Here is a 22169-nt window from a genome sequence, read left to right as displayed (position 1 = left end):
CATTCTCTCAGCTAGAACTTTAGCCAAGATCTTGTAAAAACTGTGTTAAGAGAATGATTGGCCTGAAATCTTTGATATTTACAGCCCCTTCAATTTTTGGAATGAGAGTGATAAAGGTAGTATTTAGACTTCTTTGCAGAGAAGCATTTGCATAAAATGCCTGGAAGACATTCAGCAAATCTTGTTAAACTATATCCTAGCATTTTACATAAAAGAGATTGGTGAGACCACCCGGCCCTGAAAACCAGCCGATAAAGTATTTCTGGTCCTTTATTTGCTAATTCTCCTCCGCCTGGGTTGGAAGTTTCTAAAGGACCAGAACTAAGCTCATTATTCAATTGGGTGATGATCTCAAGTGTTTACCAGGTATCTGCTCACCCAAAGGCCCCTCCAAGCTACAGTAGCCACTAGATCATTTGTGCAGGTATTCAACCCTTGAAAACCAGTCGATAAACCTCTTTGGTGCGGGTGGACTCCATCATTGGCTCAGTCCCTTTGTTCCAATTGTGGCATCAAATTCTCTACCACCTCTATATCCCTTAGCTTCTGTAGATCTTCTCTTCCAGGTGAGTCGTTATCTTCTTCCTCTATCTTCCTTCCCTCTTTTATTGTTATCTCTTGTTCCCTTCGTATCTTGTCACAACCTAGACCCAATCTTCCTGTAGTTTCTCCTCTCTTCTTTGGCTCTTCGTCAAAATTCCCTCTCTTCTTCAACTCTTATTGTCAAAATGGATTCTCAATCCCTTCGGTCTAAGCCCCCATTTTCCAAAAATACCCCTCACCATTTGAAACCGCCTAGCATGGACTTGTTTGAGCTTTCTTCAAGGGCTTGGTACAAAGGCGGCTCATAGAATTATGAATGCAAGATGTTTAACTTTTATTTATTTCTGAATCTTTTTGAAAATTTTTAAAATTGTGTGCCTCGCTTCAAAAAGGCACATGCCTCAGACAAAAAAAAAAGCCCTTAGTGCTTTTTCTTACGCCTTGTGCTTCTAAAACACTAGGAGTGAAGTCATTTTAAGAATCAGTTTGCATAATTGCTTATTTTTAGTGGTTCTCATGTAAAATAGGTTTTCCTCCCCTCACTTTTTCATGTGCAATTTTAAACCTCTCACACATGATGATTAATCTGAATACCAGTTATTTATCCCAGAAAAAGAAAAATACTTTTTTGAGAAAAGGAAATTTTCATTAAATAAAAACAAGTTCGCACAACCAAACAATCAAGACAAATCAGGATTAACCCTACACTTCTCCAGCATTTACCAATTTCTAATTGTTTAGTTCTGTGCCATCTGCTATCAACATGATGGTTTATATCATAGATCCTCACCTTGTTGAGAACAACCACACATGGTTGGTTGGCAAGCGCCACTTTCTACAAAACGCAATTATATCGGGTGTGGAGTAGAACTTTGGTTTCCCATGGCCCAATTCTGTTACTGCTGTCACTACAACTGCTCAGAACAAAGTTAGCATGTGACTATTAGGGAACTTTGTCAGGGAAAAAAAAGATAGAGAAGTTATAGTATGACACATTACACAGGTCAGTCCCATTAAGAAAATTATGAAAACAAAAGAAGAAATAACCTTAAAAATATCTTTTATATCTAAGATGCTTAAACAGAAATACAAAAATTGAGTGACAGGAAGAGAACTTATCCAGAATTACTTATAAAAAAAAAGAGCTTATCCAGAAAGAATTGACAAGTCCAGAACCCAACAAACTCATGCTAAAAATTAAAGCCATCAGAAATTAAAATTCCCAAAGAACACCAAAATAGAAAATAAAAATGAATAATCTTTCTTCATCTAATGCGTTGAACCACATGAAATAAATTACATTGCAAATACAACTAACAAAAGGATTACAGTTTTTCTTTTTTTTTTTTTTGTTTGATTAGTAACAGTAACTTCATTCAAATTAAAATTTCAAAGTACAATTGTCACACAGTTGACCCCTTAAATGAGATAAATTACAGCAAAGCTCAAAAGAGATCTTCCCTAGTAACCCCTTGTTTAGCTTAGGAGTCAGTCAACCCATTTGTCGTCGGTCTGGAGTAGAGAGCCAACACTCTTCCTTCTCCATCTCTTAGAGCTCACCCAATGATGGACCCAGATTACCAAAAGAACTATCAAAATTCAGCTAATCTTTTGATGTGCCAATGGAGCCCAATCTTCCAGAATTACAGACCTTGAACTTGGAGCATACCACAACATTCAAGCCCCTTAGTATATCAGCCATGGAAAATTCCTCGAACAAGTCAAGAGTCTTCACCCAATGCTACCTTGATAGAGATGCTATCAATAATTTCTTCCTTAGTCTTTCCTAGCCCCTAAAAAATTCTGTTATTCCCTAGCCTCTCTACATTGTCTAAAGAAGCTTGCATCAAAAAGTCCTGCCATATCAGAGGGAGGGTTCCACCTACAACCAAAGAGATAAGAAAACCATTCCTGAATAAAAAGCAAAAGGTCAGGAGATTAGAAGCTGTGATACCATCTCTCCACAACCATATCAAAGGATACAAATATTAGGGGAAAGACACCAAAATGACCTTCTATGTTGAAACATATCATAAGTGTTGATCTTCTTAAGAACTACCTCCCAGCAGAAGGAAGAGGTGTTGGCAGTGTTTGATGAATTCTTTGAAAGGGGAGTAATCAATCCAGGACTCAATTCTACTTTCATTGCCTTGGTGCCCAAGAAAAGTGATGCAATTCATTCTCGTGAGTTTAAACCCATAAGGTTGGTGAACAGTCTACAAAATTATTGCTAAGGTTCTGTCATTGAGGATTAAGGTTGTTGTCCCCTCTAGTATCTCTCCAAATCAGGGTGCTTTTGTACATGGTAGACAAATCACCGATCAAATTATAATTGCGAATGAGTGTTGGAGGATTTTAGAAGAGAAGGAAAGAAAGGCTTCGTTTGCAAGTTGGACTTGGAGAAAGCGTACAATATGGGATTGGTCCTTCTTACTGGAAGTCTTAAGGAGTTTTGGTTTTGAGGAGAGATGGTGCAAGTGAATAAGAAGGTGTGTAAGGACTTGCCATTATTCCTTGCTAGTGAATGGAACAGTAGTGGATTTCTTTCCAGCCATGAGGGGAATTAGACAAGGAGATCCTCTTTCTACTTTCCTTTTTTACATTAATTATTGAGGATCTTGGGAAGTTAACTTCTAAGGTAGATTCACAATAATTATTGAGGGGCTGGAAAGTTGGACATGGTAGAGTTTCAATTACACACTTGCAATTTGCAGATGATGCTTTATTATTCTATGAAGGAGATAGAACTTGGGTCATAAACCTTAAGTTGACAATCCAATTATTTGAGCCTATCTCCAATCTAAAGGTGAACTTTGATAAAAGCTGCATAGCAGGTGTTAATATGGAAGAAGGGGAAATGTTGGAGTATGCAAGCATTTTGAGTCATGAAGTGTCACAATGGCCCATGAGATATCTAGGGCTACCTTTGGGAGCAAACACAAAAAAGAGTAGTTTTTGGGACCCTGTGGTAGAAAGATTTTCTAAGAGACTTGCTACTTGGAAGAAAAATTATTTGTCTCTAGGAGGAAAGATTACATTAATAAGAGCAACTTTGGCGAATCTTCCCATGTATTTTATGTCTGTTTTCAAGATGTCGATGAATGTTAGTAGGAAATTGGAAAAATTGATGAGGGACTTCTTGTGGAATCCAGAGGGATAAAAAGGATCAAAGGGTGAGCTGGGAAATAGTGAGTAAAAGCAAAAAGTTTGGAGGCTTAGTCTTAGGCAATTTACAAAAAAGGAATTAGGGAAGTGGCTTTGGAGACAACCTAGAGAAAAGTATAAGCTTTGGCAAAATTTGTGGTAGGAATACATGGGCTTGTAGCTAGACCTGTTCATGGGCCGGGTGGCCCGACGGGCCGGCCCGGCCCCTGGACGGGCTTGAACAGGTATATGGGCCCGCAGGCTTAACCTCGGGCCAAAAAGCCCGGCCCGACCTATAATTAAACCTAAGTAAAAACCCTAGTCGAGTACCCCTCTTTTTTCACCTCTTTGCCTATTTCCCTTCTTTTTTCCAGTTGAACCCTTCTTCTCCAATCTCCACATCCTCCACACTCCACAGTTCTCATCCTCACACTCTCAGGCAGCCACAATCGGCGAGGCAGTGAACGATCACCGGCGCAACAACTCCGGCGGCGGTGGTGAGCTCTCTCTCTCTCTCTCTTTCTTTCTCAGACGCGAACTGATCATTGTCAAAATTGCAAGTCAAGCTCGCATCTCACAGACCACAGTCACCGACTCACCGCGAACTCTCTGGCGAATACAATCACTGGCGGCGGCGGTGAGTCCTCTAACCATTTTCTTCTATTACAATGTTTAGTGTTTACTGTTTACAATGTTTAGTGTTTACTCTTAATCATTTTATGTTATTGTTTGTCTTACTGTTTACAATGCTATTGTTCTATTACTGTTTACAAATTACAACAGAATCTGCGACAACAATAGAATCTTAACTATTTGCTCAAGTCTTCAATACAAGCAGTAATGCAGGTGCTTCTTCCAAACAACTTTGACATTGAGTACCATCACTGACCATTCCAATTGTCATCTTCCACACTTGACACTTCCTCGTGTGGTGTATACATATATACCGGATTAAATAACTTGCTGCCAACCGTCCAAGTATAAATGGTGAAGGTTGATCATTTCAATAAGTAATACACAAATACGTAGACAAAGCAACTTGATATAAGATAGAGAAACTCACTGTCAAGCAACATCACCCACGATCATCATATATCATTCTCACTATGCAAACAACTAGCCATCCTTTATATTAGAATTAGAAGGTCTTCCAATGTTGAATTGTCGCTCCAGTTCTTTCAGCAGATCATCAATAGCCATTCGGTCTTGATGAATCAATGCCTCCTCCCACCAACTTTCTTTTCTTGTAAACCTTCATTTTATTTATTTAGGACGAACGAGAAGAACTTCAGCAATGCAATTAATATCCAATCGTGCTACTATTGTAGCTTATGTTGTCACAACTTCTATTAGAACTCTGAGAGTTGGGAACTCGGGTTTCTCCAGTCAAGGAGAACCCAAACAGTTTACAGCCAGTTTTGGATCCATTCATAATTTCATCTTTTGGGTCCAGATCTTGAGTGGTAGGAGAAGATAAATTTTCTAGAGGCTTCAGCTCTTTTGCTGTATGATTTGAACCTGGATGGCGCTCCTCATCCCTGATGATATCAAAGAACTTTTGCTGTGCAGACACTAAAGGGTGGAAACTCCCTCTCTGAAAATTGGTCATGTATGGGTGCATGATGGGATTATGGCTTGATTTGTACATGTCATTAAATGGCACATACATGGTTCTGATGCCATCTGGAGCAAGCGGGTAGTGATATGGGTTGGGTCCTTGGTACATGTTGTAACCGAGATCATTTTCCCCCCAAGCATTAAGGTTGAACTCAGCTCTTTTATATTGAATTTATATTCTTTTTTAGTGTAAATAAATTCTGATTTATATTGATTATTGAATTCAGAATTTATATTCTTTTTTTAATGTAAATAAAGTTTGATTTATATTGATTATTGAATTTAGAATTTAGAATTTATACTGAATTTATATTCTTTTTTAATGTAAATAAATTCTGATTTATATTGATTATTGAATTTAGAATTTATATTCTTTTTTAATGTAAATAAATTCTGACTTATATTGATTATTGAATTCAGAATTTATATTGAATTTATATTCTTTTTTTAATGTAAATAAATTCTGATTTATATTGATTATTGAATTCAGAATTTATATTGGAAAATCTGCAATTGGTTTTTTTTTTTGCAGATTCAGAAATTATATTCTTTTTTAATGTAAACAAATGATTATTTTTCTTTTAGTTTTTTATTTAATATATGCTTGTCTTATTGATAAAATTAGAATTCATTATGCAGGTTATTTCATATTTAATAATTACTATCATGTCAATGGCAAGTGAAAATGCGGCTGCTAGAGTAGATATAGTTGATGATGACTATCAAGAGTTTGACCAGACTTCCACTAAGAAAAGATTGACATTTAAGGTGTGGGAAGAAATGGAAAAGATTAATTCGGAGAAGGCACGATGTAAGCACTGCATGAAAATATTACAAGGTAAGTCAAGTAAGGGAACTACTCACTTGAAGCGTCATTTAGAGCGTTGCCCTAGACGTAGAATTCAGGATATTAGACAGTACAAAGTAACTACTCAATCAAACATTGATGGGAGTACTTCTTTGAAAAACTACAAGTTTGATCAACAAGAGTCTCGTAGGGCATTATCAATTTTTCTTGTATGTTGAAAACACCCTTTTACTACTGTTGAAGAACCTGGTTTTAGATTCTTTATTCAATCTATAAATCCTGAATTTAAAAATGTGAGTAAGCATACTGCTAAAAGAGATATCATGTCTAGTTATGTGAAAGAGAGAGAGGGTGTGAAAAGTGATTTGTCTAATACACTTGGTCGGATTCGTTTAACTTCCGATAATTGGAGATCTGAGCACACTGATGATGAATTCATGTGTATAACTGCTCATTGGATTGACAACAATTGGAAGTTACAGAAAAGAATTATTCGCTTTAAAGCTTTGGCACCTCCTTTTGATGGACTATCGTTAGCAGATGAGGTGGCCATGTGCTTAAGCGAATGGAATATTGATCAGAAAATTTTTAGCATCACATTAGATAATGCTAGTTGCAATGATGTGATGGCTAACTCTTTGAAATTGAGATCTTCAATACATAAATCTTTGGTGTGTGGTGGTGATTTTTTCAAAGTTCGTTGTTGTAGCCATATTTTGAATCTTATTGTGCAAGCTGGTTTGAATATTGTTGATGATGTTTTTAAGATTCGGGATGGTGTGAAAAATATAAAGAAATCAGCTGCCCGGAAGCATAGATTTTATGAATTTGCTGGAAAAAGTTTTCACTTAAACACAACTAGAAGATTGAGGTTAGATATGTGTGTGAGATGAAATTCAACTTATTTGATGCTTGAACATGCCATTTATTATAAGCAAGTCTTACAACATTGGGGGCAAAGGGATAATATTTTTAAAATGTTTATGCTTTCGGAAGAAGAATGGGGAAAGGTGGATAAGCTTCACAAGTTCTTAAAGATTTTTTATGATGTTACTTGCATGTTTTCTACCACTAAGTACCCTACTTCAAATATTTACTTTAAGAGAGTGTGGATGATTCATAGACATTTGATGTTAGTGAGTAAGGAACCTCAGAATTTTATGACTGACATGGTTAGAAAAATGAAGGAGAAATTTGATAAATATTGGGCTGAATATAATATGATTTTGTCTTGTGCTGCTGTGTTGGATCCTCGTTGCAAGATTAGGTTAGTGGAGTATTGTTTTGATAAACTTTATGGGAATGAAGCTGAGGAGCATGTTAATGCTATAACTAAAACTCTCCATGATTTGTTTAATGAATACAAAGAAAATTTTTCCTCCACCTCCTTTGTTGGATCTTCTAGTCAATTTGACATGAGTGAGAGAAATGATGATGGTGATGGATTTGAGGATTATGAGCAATTTTTGAATTCAAAAAGAAAGATTCAAAGTGAAAAAAACTCAGTTAGACCTTTACTTGGAGGAACAAAACCTTGATATCAAAGCAGATGTTGATGTTTTGGAGTATTGGAATAAGAGTTCACTAAGGTATCCTGAATTGGCATCAATGGCTCGAGATATTTTGGCTATTCCTATTTCCACAGTTGCATCCGAATCTGCATTTAGCATTGGAAAGAAGGTGATCAATCCTTGGAGAAGTTCACTAAAGTCCAAGACAATTCAAGCTTTGGTTTGTCTTGAAGATTGGCTTCGTGCACAAGGCCTTGTATTAGGTAATTTTTTTATTTATTGTTTATTAAAATATATGATTCATTGAATTTTTTCTAATAGATTTTCCAATTGTATGCAGAGGGATCAAGCTTGTTAGGGGCTTCTTCAGGATCAAGCTTGTTAGAAGAGGATGGAGAATTAAATAGTAGTGATGATGATGATGAAAATGTTGAACTTGATGATATGTTTTAAGTATTATAATAACATATATTTCCATTCATTGAATTTTTTCTAAAAGACTTCAATCTTGCTGGTAAATTCAAGAATGAATGGAGATGGCTAGAAGCCTAGAACGTGTTTTGTTTGATATGGTCATATGGGCAATGAAGTCTTTTATTTTATTTTTTATAATGGCTTGGAACTAGAGAATTGGAATATTTCATCTTGTTGGTGAATTCAATAATGGATGGAGAACATGTTTTATGGATTTTGTTTGTCTTATTCAGATTATTTTTTTATGACTTTGGAGGAACATGAACTTGAAGTTATATGAATTTAGTTTTAGTGTGTGATGTTATTTGTAAGAATATGAACCTATATAATTTGCTCTTATGTGTTTTATTTCAGGTTTGCCTTGGTTGTATAGAAACAACCAAACAACAGGGAATATATTAAACAACCTTAAAGAAGATTGTTGATTCACTTGATTGTAAGAAAAAAAGAATGAAATTAAAATGGGTTATGTGATGTCCATTTGAATAAATTTTTTTATTTAAGAATGTAAAACAGTGTTTTAAAACGTAAAAGGGAAAAAAACCATCTTGTAGGCCCATTGTTCATTTAAATAGGGGAAAAAAACATCTGAATTAAAATAGATAATGTAGGGAAAAATTCTAATTTCTTTTATTAGGTTGGGCTTCGGGCTCGGGCTCGGGCTTTTTATCAGGGCCGGGCTCGGGCCCAAGTAGTAGGCCCGTTGGTCGGGCCGGGCTTGGGCCTAACATTTTTCCGTTAATGAAGAGTAAAAGACCGGCCTGAGCCCGGCCCGGCCCGGCCCGGCCCATGAACAGGTCTACTTGTAGCTGATGGTTGGGATGTTGGATTATTGATTATGGCTACTAGAGCTTCCCCTTAGAAGGTCATTCATGCTATATTCTCCCATCCTTCTTGCCTTTTGTCAGGTTCGACCTATGTTATGTGTTACGAAATTATAGGCTGTAAATATGTAGTATTAGCCCAATTAGGAATAGCTTGATTATAGGAATTATTCTTTCTTTGATTTTCTTCCTATTTTAGTATCTACAAGGCTGTATGATTTTCTTCCTTTTTTTGTATCTGCAAGGCTGTATGATTTTCTTCCTTTTTTGTATCTGCAAAGCTGTAGGATTTTCTTCCTTTTTAGTATCTACAAGGTTGTATATATATGTACTACTTTCTCAATAGAAAGACATCAATTTCTTCTAATTCTTGTTCTATCACATGGTATCAGAGCTGGAGACATCAATTCCAGTCTGAAACTAATTTCTAGTTTTCTTCCCTCTGCTGCCCAAGTGAGCAGCTTTGAATTCTTTACGTTGCCCAAGTGAGCAGCAGCTGCGATCTCTAGGTCACCCATCCCGAGTGACATCTGCATCTCACCGCCCCTACCAGTGGAAGTGGAATCCCAGATCGGCCTACCCACCTTCACCCATCTCTTCTTCACTTCGATCGGGAGAGGGCTTTCAAGTCTGCAACAGGTCGGAGAGTAGCACAGCAGCCTCGGTGTTACTCTTGTGGTGTTTGTTTGCCTATCAGGAAAGTCTTTCTTCTCTGTTCTTTTTATACAATTGATGTTTCGGTGCTACCAATTGTGGTTTCTTGTTGTTTGGGTGTTGCATCTGCTGCCGATTCTGTTTTATTGGCTTTGCTGGTTGTTAAAAGTTTATTTTCTTGTGTTTATGATGGCGGTTGAACAAAAGAACTTGGCTATGCCTAGTGTTATCCTCATTCTGTCTAAGATCACTGAACAAAAACTAAACGGAACTAATTATTTAGACTGGAGTAAGACTGTTCGTTTGTATTTACGGAGTATCTCTAAGGACAACCATCTGACTAAGGACCCTCCTATTGATGAGACCCGCGCTGAATGGCTAAGGATTGACGTTCAATTGTTTTTGCAAATCCGCAATTCTATTGAGAATTAGTACGTCGGTCATGTCTCTCGCTGTGAGTTTGTAAAAGAACTAATGGAATATTTGGCTTTTCCGTTCTCTGGTAAAGAAAATATTTCCCGTATTTTTGATGTTTGCAAGACATTTTATCGGGCTAAACAACAGGATCAGTCTCTTCAGACCTATTTCATGAATTTCAAGCGCACTTATGAAGAATTGAACGCCTTGTTACCTTTCAGTACTGATATCAAAGTTCAGCAAACTCAACGTGAACAGATGGCTATTATGAGTTTTTTGGCTGGCCTTAATCCTCAATTTGATGGTGCTAAGTCACAGATTTTGTCTAATTCTGAGATTACCTCTTTAAAAGAGGTCTTTACTAGGGTCCTTCGTACAGATACTGGTTCCCATACCTCACCTGTACAACAACCTAGTGCACTTGTCAGTCAGAATAGTAGATCAACTGGCCGGTCTCGTTCTCAGAATAGTAGCAGAGGTGGCAGTAATAGTGGTTGGAATGCTGGAACTCGGGCCACAGGGGGAGTAGTTTGCTACTATTGTCATGAACCAGGACACACTAAAAGGACTTGCCAGAAATTGCTAAAGAAAAACCAGAAGTCTTCTGGGTCTCAGTCAGCTCATGTTGTAACTACGAGTGATGCTCCTCATCCATCGTCAAATCAGACCATTACAATTTCTGCATATGAGTATGCGAAATTTACCCAGTATCAAGAGGCATTAAAGAACTCCTCTCAATCCATCGCTGCCCTTGCTGAGTCGGGTAAAACCAATACATGTCTTCTTTCTTCTTCCTCTCAGTAGGTCATTGATTCTGGTGCAACAGATCATATGACAGGTAATCCTAGTCTCTTTTCCACTTTCCAATCACACACTTTTCCTTCTTCAATCACCTTAGCAGATGGTTCTATTTCTTCTGTCCTTGGTTCTGGCACTATCAATCCCACACCAACACTTTCTTTGTCATCTGTATTGAGTTTACCAAAATTTTCTTTTAATTTGGTATTTGTTAGCAAACTCACTCGTACTCTTAACTGTTGTATCTGATTCTTTCCTGATCATTGTCTGTTTCAGGATCTTATGACGAAGAGGATTATTGGTAAAGGACGAGAATCAGAAGGTCTGTACATTTTGGATACCCAGGAACCTCAGACCATTGCCTGTTCCAATACTTTTATCTCCTTTTGAAGCTCATTGTCGGTTGGGGCATCCATCTTTACCTTTGTTAAAGAAGTTATCTCCTCAGTTTCATGATGTATCTTCTTTAGATTGTGAGTCTTGTCAGTTTGCAAAACATCATCGTCTATTGTCTGTTTCTCGAGTTAATAAAAGGGCTAGTCATGCTTTTGAGTTAGTACATTCAGATGTTTGGGGACCTTGTCCTATTATGTCTAAGACTGGATTTCGATATTTTGTTACCCTTGTGGATGATTTTTCTCGTATGATTTGGCTTTATTTAATGAAATCTCATTCTGAGTTGCTTTCACATTTTAAAACCTTTTGTGCTGAAATAAAAACCCAGTTTGATATGTCTGTACAAACATTGCAAAGTGATAATGCCCAAGAATATTTCTCTGATTCCTTCCAGACTTACATGACTCATAATGGAATTCTCCATCAATCATCTTGTGTTGATACTCCATCTCAAAATGAAGTGGTTGAGAGAAAAAATAGACATCTTCTTGAAACTGCTAGGGCTCTTTTATTTCAAACACATGTTCCTAAACAGTTTTGGGCTGATGCTGTTTCTACAGCGTGTTTTTTGATTAATCGCATGCCTTCCACTGTTCTAAATGATCAGATCCCTTATAAGATTATGTTTCCAAATAAATCTGTGTTTCCTGTTGAACCTCGTATCTTGGGATGTTCTTGTTTTGTTCGTGATGTTTGTCCGCAGGTTTCCAAATTGGACCCCAAGTCATTAAAATGTGTCTTCCTGGGATACTCTCGTCTCCAAAAAGGGTACAGGTGTTTTTCTACTCTCTTGAACAAGTACCTTGTGTCAGCTGATGTTACATTCCATGAACATCTTCCTTTCTTTACTGCTCCATCTACACCTGTGTGTCCACAAGAGGATGATGATCTACTAGTGTATCATGTCACCGGTCCAGACGCTAGTATCGTTCCAATACCCCCACCACCAACTTCTCAACCAAAACTACCTATTACTCAAGCCTATTCTCAACGACCTAATCCTCCTGTGACGAGTCCGGCACCGGTCTCTTCTTCGTCATCAGATCCAATGCCCAGTGATATTGATCTACCTATTGCTCTTCGGAAAGGTAAACGCCAATGTACTTATCCAATTTCCTCTTATGTTACCTATGATCGTTTGTCCTCTACTTCTTGTTCGTTTGTTGCCTCTCTTGATTCTGTAGGGATTCCCAAAACTGTTCACCAGGCTTTATCCCATCCTGGGTGGTGTGATGCCATGCTTGAGGAAATGAATGCCTTGACTGAGAATGGTACTTGGGATCTGGTCGATTTACCTGCTGGTAAGAAAGCGGTTGGATGCAAGTGGGTCTTAGCAGTCAAATTTAATTCTGATGGATCAGTGGCTCGCCTAAAGGCTCGCTTGGTGGCCAAAGGCTATGCACAGACATATGGAGTGGACTATTCTGATACTTTCTCCCCTGTGGAAAAATTGACTTCAGTTCGATTATTTATTTCTCTGGCATCTACATATGATTGGCCACTTTACCAGCTTGATATTAAAAATGCTTTCCTGCATGGAGTTCTTTAGGAGGAGGTTTATATGGAGCAACCACCTGGGTTTGTTGCTCAGGGGGAGTCTGGGAAAGTTTGTCGTCTTCGAAAATCGTTGTATGGACTAAAACAGAGTCCTCGAGCTTGGTTTGGAAAATTCAATCAGGCAGTAGAGAGGTTTGGGATGAGGAAGTGCAAATCTGACCATACTGCTTTCTATAAGCAGTCCACATTTGGCATCATTCTACTTCTTGTATATGTAGACGATATTGTTATCACTGGAAGTGACACGGAGGGAATCTCATCCTTGAAATCCTTCTTGCAAAGCCAGTTCAATACTAAAGATTTGGGGCACCTAAAATACTTCTTGGGGATTGAGGTGGCAAGGAGTAAAAGAGGCATTTTCCTGTCTCAGAGGAAGTATGTTTTGGACCTGTTAACAGAAACTGGAAAACTGGGAGTCAAACCATGCAGTACTCCAATGCTTCCTAACCAGCAACTCACAAAAGATGGAGATGCTTTTGATGATCCTGAACGATATAGAAGATTAGTTGGAAAGTTGAACTATCTCACAGTGACTCGTCCAGACATTGCTTACTCAGTTAGTATTGTAAGTCAATTTATGTCCTCTCCTACAGTGCATCATTGGGCAACCTTAGAACAAATCTTGTGTTTCTTGAAAGGAGCTCCTGGACGGGGGATACTGTATCAGAATCATGGTCACAGTAACATTGAGTGTTTTTCTGATGCGAACTGGGCAAGTTCCAAGATTGATCGAAGGTCCACTACTGGCTATTGTGTTTTCGTTGGTGGTAATCTAGTTTCATGGAAGAGTAAGAAGCAAAATGTGGTGTCGCGATCTAGTGCAGAATCTGAGTATAGAGCAATGGCACAAGCTTCGTGTGAGGTTATGTGGGTTTCTCAACTCTTAACTGAGGTCGGTCTTAAAGTCTTAGTGCCAGCGAAGCTATGGTGCGATAATCAAGCTGCGATTCATATTGCTTCGAATCCAGTTTTTCATGAACGAACTAAACATATCGAGATAGACTGTCATTTCGTTCGTGAGAAAATTCAACAAAACTTGATCTCTACAGCATATGTGAAGACTGAAGAGCAGTTAGGAGATATCTTTACAAAAGCTCTTAATGGAGCTCGGATTTCTTATATTTGTAACAAGCTGGGCATGATTGACATCTATGCTCCATCTTGAGGGGGAGTGTTACGAAATTATAGGCTGTAAATATGTAGTATTAGCCCAATTAGGAATAGCTTGATTATAGGAATTATTCTTTCTTTGATTTTCTTCCTATTTTAGTATCTACAAGGCTGTATGATTTTCTTCCTTTTTTTGTATCTGCAAGGCTGTATGATTTTCTTCCTTTTTTGTATCTGCAAGGCTGTAGGATTTTCTTCCTTTTTAGTATCTACAAGGTTGTATATATATGTACTACTTTCTCAATAGAAAGACATCAATTTCTTCTAATTCTTGTTCTATCACATTATGGAAACCTCATAAAAATTTGGGAACAGATGTGAGTGGGTAACCTCTCATTGAAAGATAAATTTCGATCAGTTCTTGATGAGACTTAGACCAGAATATGAGATAATCAGATCCAACATTCTAAGTAGGGGAACACTTTCAGATATTGATTATGTTTTAGGGGAACTTCTGAGAGAAGAGAATAGACTTCTCAACTACAGTCGGGATTGATGGGAAGATGGCTGAAGTTGGGGCTGAAACAGCCTTTGTTGCTCATGGGGGTAAGAAGCCAACCTCTAAGGACCTCTCCAAAACCCAGTGCTATGAGTGTAAGGGTTTTGGACATATTGCATCTCATTGTAAGAAGAAGAATTTGTGTACCTACTGCAAGAAACATGGTCACATCATTCTAGACTGTCCAGTCCGACCAACTAAGGGCTCTCAAAAAAAGACTCAGCCCCGGGCCTATTAGGCTATAGATGGACCAGCAACAGACACTGTATCTACCAAGGGTGAGTCTTTACTGAAAGGTGAATTAACAGGTGTCATGGATGAAGAAAGGGTTCGGCAACTGGTATCTTTTGCTATTTCCTCTGCTTTCTCTGCTATTGGCTTGTCTGGTAAGTTCTCTGCATATTGTTCTTCCTTTTCACATGCTTGGATTATAGATTCAGGTGCCACCAACCATATGACAGGAGCCTATCTCAACCACCCAATCCCTTTCACTAAAACTCACCATAAACATATTATCACTTCTAATGGTGAAAAGTTAGACATCATTGGTAGTAAAGATCTGTCCCTTCAACTGTCACCAACCAGATCCTTTCCTCTCTCCGAAACCCTCTTAGTACCCAACCTTACTACTAATCTGATTTCTATTAGCCAACTTGTTGATGAAGGAAATGTTCTCACCTTTTCTCATGATGGTTGCTTGATACAAGACCGGTACACTATGAAGGTGAAAGGGAAGGGGCATAGGTTGGGCCTCTGTTTGCACTGGAGTTCGAGAAATCTCAATCGGGGGCATCCTCAGCTTTACTTAGTTCTTCTTTGTCTGATTCTTTGTTAAGTTATAGAAATAATGTTTGGGATTTATGGTATAAACGATTGGGTCATCCATATTCCCAAAAATTAAAATCTTTGTTTGACTCTGGTTTGAATAAGAATAAAATTCCCCCTATTGATACTTTTGATGTTTCTTGCACTACGTGTTGTTTGAGTAAAAGTCATGTCTTACCATTTCTTCATACATCTGAACATGCCACTAAACCTTTTGAGATAATACATAGTGATGTTTGGTCTGCTTCTATTACTTCACGATTGGGGTACGGATATTTCATATTATTTATAGATGATTGTACCAAATATACTTGGATTTATTTTCTACGACACAAATCAGAAGTCTTTGGTGCATTTAAATTGTTTCATACTATGGTGCAAAATCGATTCAAGTGCAATGTGACTATCCTCCGCTCATATTCAGGGGGTGAATATAGAGATGGAGACTTCCTAGCATACTTGAGTTATGGAATTTAGTCTCAGCGCAGCTGCCCAGACACTCCACAACAGAATGGTGTAGCTGAATGAAAGAACTAACATATTCTCAGTGTTGTGCGGACATTACTACAGGAGTCTCATACTCCAACTTCGTTTTGGGTAGAAGCAGCCAGCACAGACATGTATTTGATCAATTTTCTTCCATCCTCTGTTCTAGACAACACTTCTCCCTTCCAAAAACTTTTTGGTTATCCCCCAGATTTCTCTAGCCTTCATGTTTTTAGTTGTTTTTGTTTTGTCCATCTTCCTATTCGTGAATGATCTAAATTAACTGCTCAGTCTGCTATGTGTGCCTTTGTGGGATATAGTCCTAACCACAAAGGATTTTTATGTTAGGATCCTACTATTCGTCATATTCTGATTTCTTGGAATATTGTGTTTCTTGAACATATCTCCTTCTTTGTTGGGGTTGCTAGATTGTCTGCTCCTTCCATCTCTGTTTGTCAAGACTTTGATTCAAATGACACTACTACATCCTCAACTGAGAGAGATCTTATTGTCTTCACCCGCAAGCAGCTACGTGTCTCGGCTCCTGTGCCTACAACCCCCCTTCCACCCGGTCCAGAGCATTCATCTCAAATATCCTTTGTAAGTGATACCTTGACCCAAGATCCTCCTATTTCAGATAGTAGTTCGGTTATTCCACTTCGTCGTTCTACCCATATCTCTCGACCTCCTAACCGCTATGGTTTTCCTTCAAACTATAGTTCCTTTTCTGTTGTACTTTCTTCCACAAATATCCCTAGATCTTATCAGCAAGCCATTAGTGGAAAGAAGCTATGGATGTCGAAATTCAAGCCCTCCATGAGAACGACACTTAGGATCTTGTGCCAGCTCCTCTAGAGGCTTCTATTATTGGAAGTCATTGGGTCTATATGATCAAACTGAAATCAGATGGCTCTCTTGGTCGATATAAGGCCTGGTTAATTGCCCAAGGATACAATCAGGAATATGGGATTGATTATGAAGAAACATTTGCCCCAATCGGTAAGATCACCATAGTTCGGACTCTTATGGCCATTTCTGCTGTTTATTCCTAGACTATTTACCAATTAGATGTGAAGAATGTGTTCCTTCATGGCGAATTAAAGGAGACAGTCTACATGAAAGCTTCACCTGGATATTGCAATGATCCTTCACATGTCTATTGCTTGAAGAAGTCTTTATATGGCCTGAAGCAAGCACCCAGGGCTTGGTTTGAGCACTTCCAGGATGTTGTTGTTGCAGCTAGGTATAATCAGAGTTCTTCAGACTACTCCCTCTTTGTTAAGAGAAGACCCTAGGGTATTACTATTCTTCTATTGTATGTTGATGACATGCTCCTAACGGGGGATGATCATGACGGCATTTGTAAGCTAAAGTCTTTACTTCATAACTCATTTCACATGATGGACCTGGGTCCTCTCACTTACTTCTTGGGTTTAGAGGTTCATCGTAGCAGTCAAGGGTGTTTTATTTGTCAACAAAAATACGCCTCTAATCTCGTCAAACTAGCTGGAATCATTGATGAGAAACATGTTGATACCCCCCTGGAGCTGAATGTCAAGCTATCTAAATCTGAAGGCCTCATCCTTCCTGATGCTACCTTGTACCGTCAGCTTGTTGTCTCTTTGATCTATCTTACTATGACCAGGCCTGATATTTCACATGTTGTTCAGGTCGTCAATCAATTTGTCTCTGCCCCGAGACAAACTCATATGATTTTTGTTCGCCGCATCATCCGTTATGTTAGAGACACAACCTCTCAGGGGCCGTTTTTCTCTTCCTCATCATCCATACAGTTGAGGGTTTATGCTGATGCTGATTGGGCTGGTTGCCCTGACACTCGTCGATCCACTACTAGGTGGTGCGTCTTCATGGGTGACTCACTCATCTCCTAGAAGTGCAAGAAATAGCAAACTGTTTCTAAGTCTTCTACTGAAGCCGAGCATAGAGCTATGCCTTCTGCATGTAGTGAGATTGTTTGGCTGAAGTCACTTTTCATGGATCTTGGTATTTCTCTTCCTACTCCTATCCCTCTGTATGCCGACAGCACTATTTCTTGACACCCCTAGATCTGTTTTCTTCTTGCTCTGATTTAGTTCACAGCTGATGTATTAGTAAAGCAAGGGGTGGGAAGGAGTCATATTTTGGGCTCAATTGTAATGGCTAATTTCTACTATGGAGAGTTAAGAAAGTTTACCTCTCCTGATCTTGTAATTGTTCTTTATTAACTTTAATGAAATTCTGTTATTGATCAAAGAAAAAAAAAAACAGAAGGCCCTAATCTTTGGGGGTACAAGACTACACCAAACTTCTTATGCTAGAAAAGACCCTACCAAGCTAGTTGAGTAGAGGACACTGAAGAAAGAGGAACAAGAGAAGACACCCAAAAGGAAGCCAACCAAACCTTTTTTTTTTTAAGAATAAAGAAAAATTTTATTAAAAAGAAAAGGAGATACAAGTTGAGAGGTGACAAGATGGTACCCCACCAATAAGGACAAACTGTTCACTATTACAGTTCTGTATTTCAAGAACATTCAAAAATCCCCCTCCCCCCAAACCTGACCTGCTAATTTGATCAAATTCAGGGAGCACCAAAACCCAATCCAACACAAGTTCCCCAATCAAGGCCACAAGAAGTTCAATGTTTCTGGACTTGTCTTCAAACAATCTCCTATTCCTTTCATTTCAGATAACCCAGCACACAGCAAAAGGAATACAGCTCCAGACAATCCTTGCTTTCCTACTTCCACTGAGCCATGACCAGGAAGAGAACAACTCTGCTGATGTTCTTGACGGGAAAACACTAAGCCCAAATAGGAAAGAATAGAACTTTCATAAAAAATTTGCAACCTTGCATGAGTAGAACAAGTGACGAATAGACTCTTCATCCTAGCAGCAGAGGTAACAAGAGCTTGTCAAGTTGAAACCCCTTCTTTTTAAGTGGTCAGAAGTTAGGATACTGTCCAAGGCAACCAAACATAAGAAAGCTTCCACTCTAGGAGGAACCAGATTCCCCCAAATTGCTTCCACCTGACCTGAATCCAGCTGATCCTTGACTAAAGCCGGATTGAAAGACTTCACAGTAAACTTTCCATCCATGCACTCTTTCCACCAAAGACCTTCCCTTGAAGAAGTTTAGTTTGCTGCAACTTTTCCAACAACAGTATGCATTCTTCTACTTCCTGATCCAGCAAGGGTCTTCTAAGTTTAGACACCACACAACCTGATCACCGCTCATCTCATAACATTGAGCAACCAAAACTTGATGATCAGACAGCCTGCATAATCTTGGGTACAACTCGTACAATTTCCCTACACTAAACTCATCCTCACAAAATCTAACCCTTGACCCATCTCCCCCTTCAATCTGATCAATTCTTTGAAATCCTGACTGAACTGCATTATCCCTTTCCAGACACTCACCCCATAAGAATTTGAAACCTCCCTCGGCTCCCACTCCAAACTTCCCAACTACCACCCTCCTCCAAAGAGATTACCTCTCCTTCTCCAACCCAAACCTCCACAACCATTTGCCCAAGAGAGCCTTATTAAAAATTCTTATTCTTATAAGACCCAGTCCACCTCTTTATTTTGGCTGACACACCTTACCCCACTTTACTATGTGAAATTTCCTAAGACCCTCCACCCCTTCCCACAGAAATGCCTCAAAATTTTCTCAATTCTATCAGCCACCCTAGCTGGAATCTTCAATAATGAAATTAGTAAGTTGATAAGCTTGAGAGAACACACCTAATAAGTGTAATTCTACCCCCTAGAGAGATATTTTGCTTTCCACCTCTCCAACCTCTTTTCCACCCTTTCAACTATTGCCTCTCCAGCTCTCTACTACAGATGGCTTAATACCCACCGGTAAACCCAAGTAAAGAAATGGTAAATCTGCAGTCAGACAATCAGAAGCAACAACCAAATACTCCAGCTCCTCCCTCCCTACTTCCCCACACCAATTAATTGGATTTTATTAAGATTAACTTTGAACCATGTTAACAATTCAAAGTTGGCTAGTATGGCCCTTAAATTCAGCACCTGGTCCACTGAGGCATCCAAGAAAATAAGTGTCATCGTATTGGAGATGAGTGATACAAGGACCCTCAAATCCAACTTTAAAGCCTTCAATCCATCTCAATTGTGCACCCTTCTCCATGAGCAAACTCATCACTTCCATAACTAAGACAAAGGGAAATTGATCCCCTTGCCGCAATCCTCTAGAGGCTTGAAAAAACTCTGTGAAGACCCCATTAAGGATTAAGGAAAAAAAGACAGATGAGACATAAGAAAACGTCCAGCTTCTCTATTTTTCTCCAAAACCCATCACTGCATCTCCTCCAGAAAACCCCATTCCACATGATCATAGGCTTTCTCAATATCGAGCTTACATACCAACCTTGATCTCCCACTCCTAAGTCTCAAATCAATACACTCACTAGCCACTAGCACCCCATCCAAAATTTGCCTCGCCTCCCTTCCACAAATGTCATTTGGGTTTCTCTCACCACCTCATGAATTACTCCCCTCAATCTTCTGGACAACACCTTATCCAATAGCTTATATGGACTACTGATTAGACTTATTGGTCTGAAATCTTTAATATTCACTGCCCCATCCTTATGAATAAACTTAATAAAGGTGGCATTAAATCTCCTATCTCTAACTCTTTCAAAATACAACACTCCTTGATCATCTGCACAAAATCTTCTTCCAGGAAGCTCCAACCAGCTTTGATAAAGTAAAAATTAAATCCATCTGGGCCCAAGGCTTTATCCCCATTGATTCTCTTCAAAGCTTCTTTGATTTCCTCAATCTCAATCTCCCTTTCCAACCAATTAGCAAAGAACTCACTTAATTTCTTAGGCACCAAACCTCCTAGAGCAAGTCAGCTTCAACCCCTTTCCAAATAGTCTCTTATAGAAACCCAACACCTTTCTTTGAATCTCCTCCCAATTGTCCACCATATCCTCCCCCACATGAATTCTTGTAATTAGGTTTCTCCTTCTAGAATTTGCAAATGCATGGAAATAAGTAGTGTTTCTATCCCCCTCTTTCAACCAAATTGCCCTTCCCTCCCCAGTTGAGCCTCTCTCATAAACACCCCTTCTTCCCCCAGCCTGTCCAACCCAGCCTGTCCAACCTCTCCATTTTTTTTTTATCAGTAAAGGTAAATTTTATTAGAACAGTTGTTAAACTTGAGCTTACAATTCTGTGGGTAAGTTATCCACATCCATAGTATTATCCAGCTACAACTAGACTGCAATCCCCAAACACAGCCTTATAATTTAGTCCAAAATAATTGTTGCCTATTTGCCCCCTGTTTAGCTAAAGCATCTGTCATGCCATTTGCAGTTCTTCTCGCCCATTGCAAAGTAACATTTAGGTTGTGTTTGGTTTGAAGGAAAATGTAGGGAAAGGAAGGGAAAGGTAGGGAAACCTATACAGGGTTTGTAAAGGTTTCTCTACATTTCCCTTCCTTTCCCTACTTTTTCCTTCAAACCATACATAGCCTTAATTCCCTTGTTAAGCTTTCAACTTCCCTGATCTTGTGCTTGTGAATGCCAAAAATTTGTCCAGGAAATAACCACCTGGGAGTCTCCTTCCACTTCTAGCGTCTGAAACCCAAACTGCTTTGCTAATTTCAGCCCTTAATGCAAAGCCATTAATTCTTCTGTCAAAGAGTCTCCATGCTCTACAGGACCCAAAGAAAGTGCTAGTATGATTAGTATCTCACCTTCTGAATCTCGAAAAACACCCCCTAAACCAGCCCTTCACTTCCCAAGAAGCTTCCATCAAAGTTTAGTCTCACAACAAAACATCACATATTTTAGTTCTTTTGACTATCTCCACAGAATCATTAAATGACAATAAGTAATGTTGTGTTTGGATAAGCTTCAGTTTTTGTACTATTAAAGCCCCAATTTTAGCCTTTGTGCTTTGAGACTTAAAGTGTTTTGGCTTCAAATTGCTATATCTTTAAAAGCAACTCTTAACAAATGCTCAATATGCTTTTTTTTACTCAAATTAGAGTCCTACAGCCCAAAGCTCAAAAGCAAAAGTTTATCCAAACAGAATGTAAATTGGCAATTTCTAGGAGGATTTGATCAGAGTTATTCTACCACACAGAAGTAATTCCTTTTCCATCTAAAAGTTTCTTTCATCAATGCTAAAATATTTTCATAAAATTAAAGATCACAATACTATTGTGAGATTTTGGAAAGATGAACGATGTGTGGAGAGAGACCTTGTAATATTTGACCAAGATTCTATAGACCATGAAGAACATAACAGTTGGTCAATGTTTCAAAAAGAGGGGTGAGCAGATAATACGTGGAGTCCGACTTTCAGGCATCTTCTGTTAGAGAATTGGAAGAACTTTCTATGTTGTTTGTAGAAATCTGCTGAATTAAAAAATATGAAAGAAAGTAGTTTCTTGAAGAGAG

At 38.6% G+C, this 22169-nt stretch overlaps 1 protein-coding gene across 2 annotated transcripts in view; it reads right to left on the bottom strand.

Annotated features, from left to right (window-relative positions):
• LOC104588646 (tRNA ligase 1-like) overlaps positions 1-22169 on the bottom strand; it is a 161227-nt gene that overhangs the window by 120285 nt on the left and 18773 nt on the right. For both annotated transcript variants that reach the window (XR_002022202.2, XM_010246663.3), the window contains exon 7: positions 1334-1457. Coding sequence is in view for 1 of the 2 variants with exons in the window: in XM_010246663.3 (XP_010244965.1) it covers positions 1334-1457 (124 nt within the window). In the remaining variant the exon portion in view is untranslated. The remainder of the gene's footprint in view (positions 1-1333; positions 1458-22169) is intronic.

Source organism: Nelumbo nucifera, chromosome 2 (assembly GCF_055504915.1).
Source record: "Nelumbo nucifera cultivar China Antique chromosome 2, China Antique-T2T, whole genome shotgun sequence".
NCBI lineage: Eukaryota > Viridiplantae > Streptophyta > Magnoliopsida > Proteales > Nelumbonaceae > Nelumbo > Nelumbo nucifera.
Note: the sequence above shows the minus strand (reverse complement) of the source record. Positions and strands in the feature narration are given on the sequence as shown.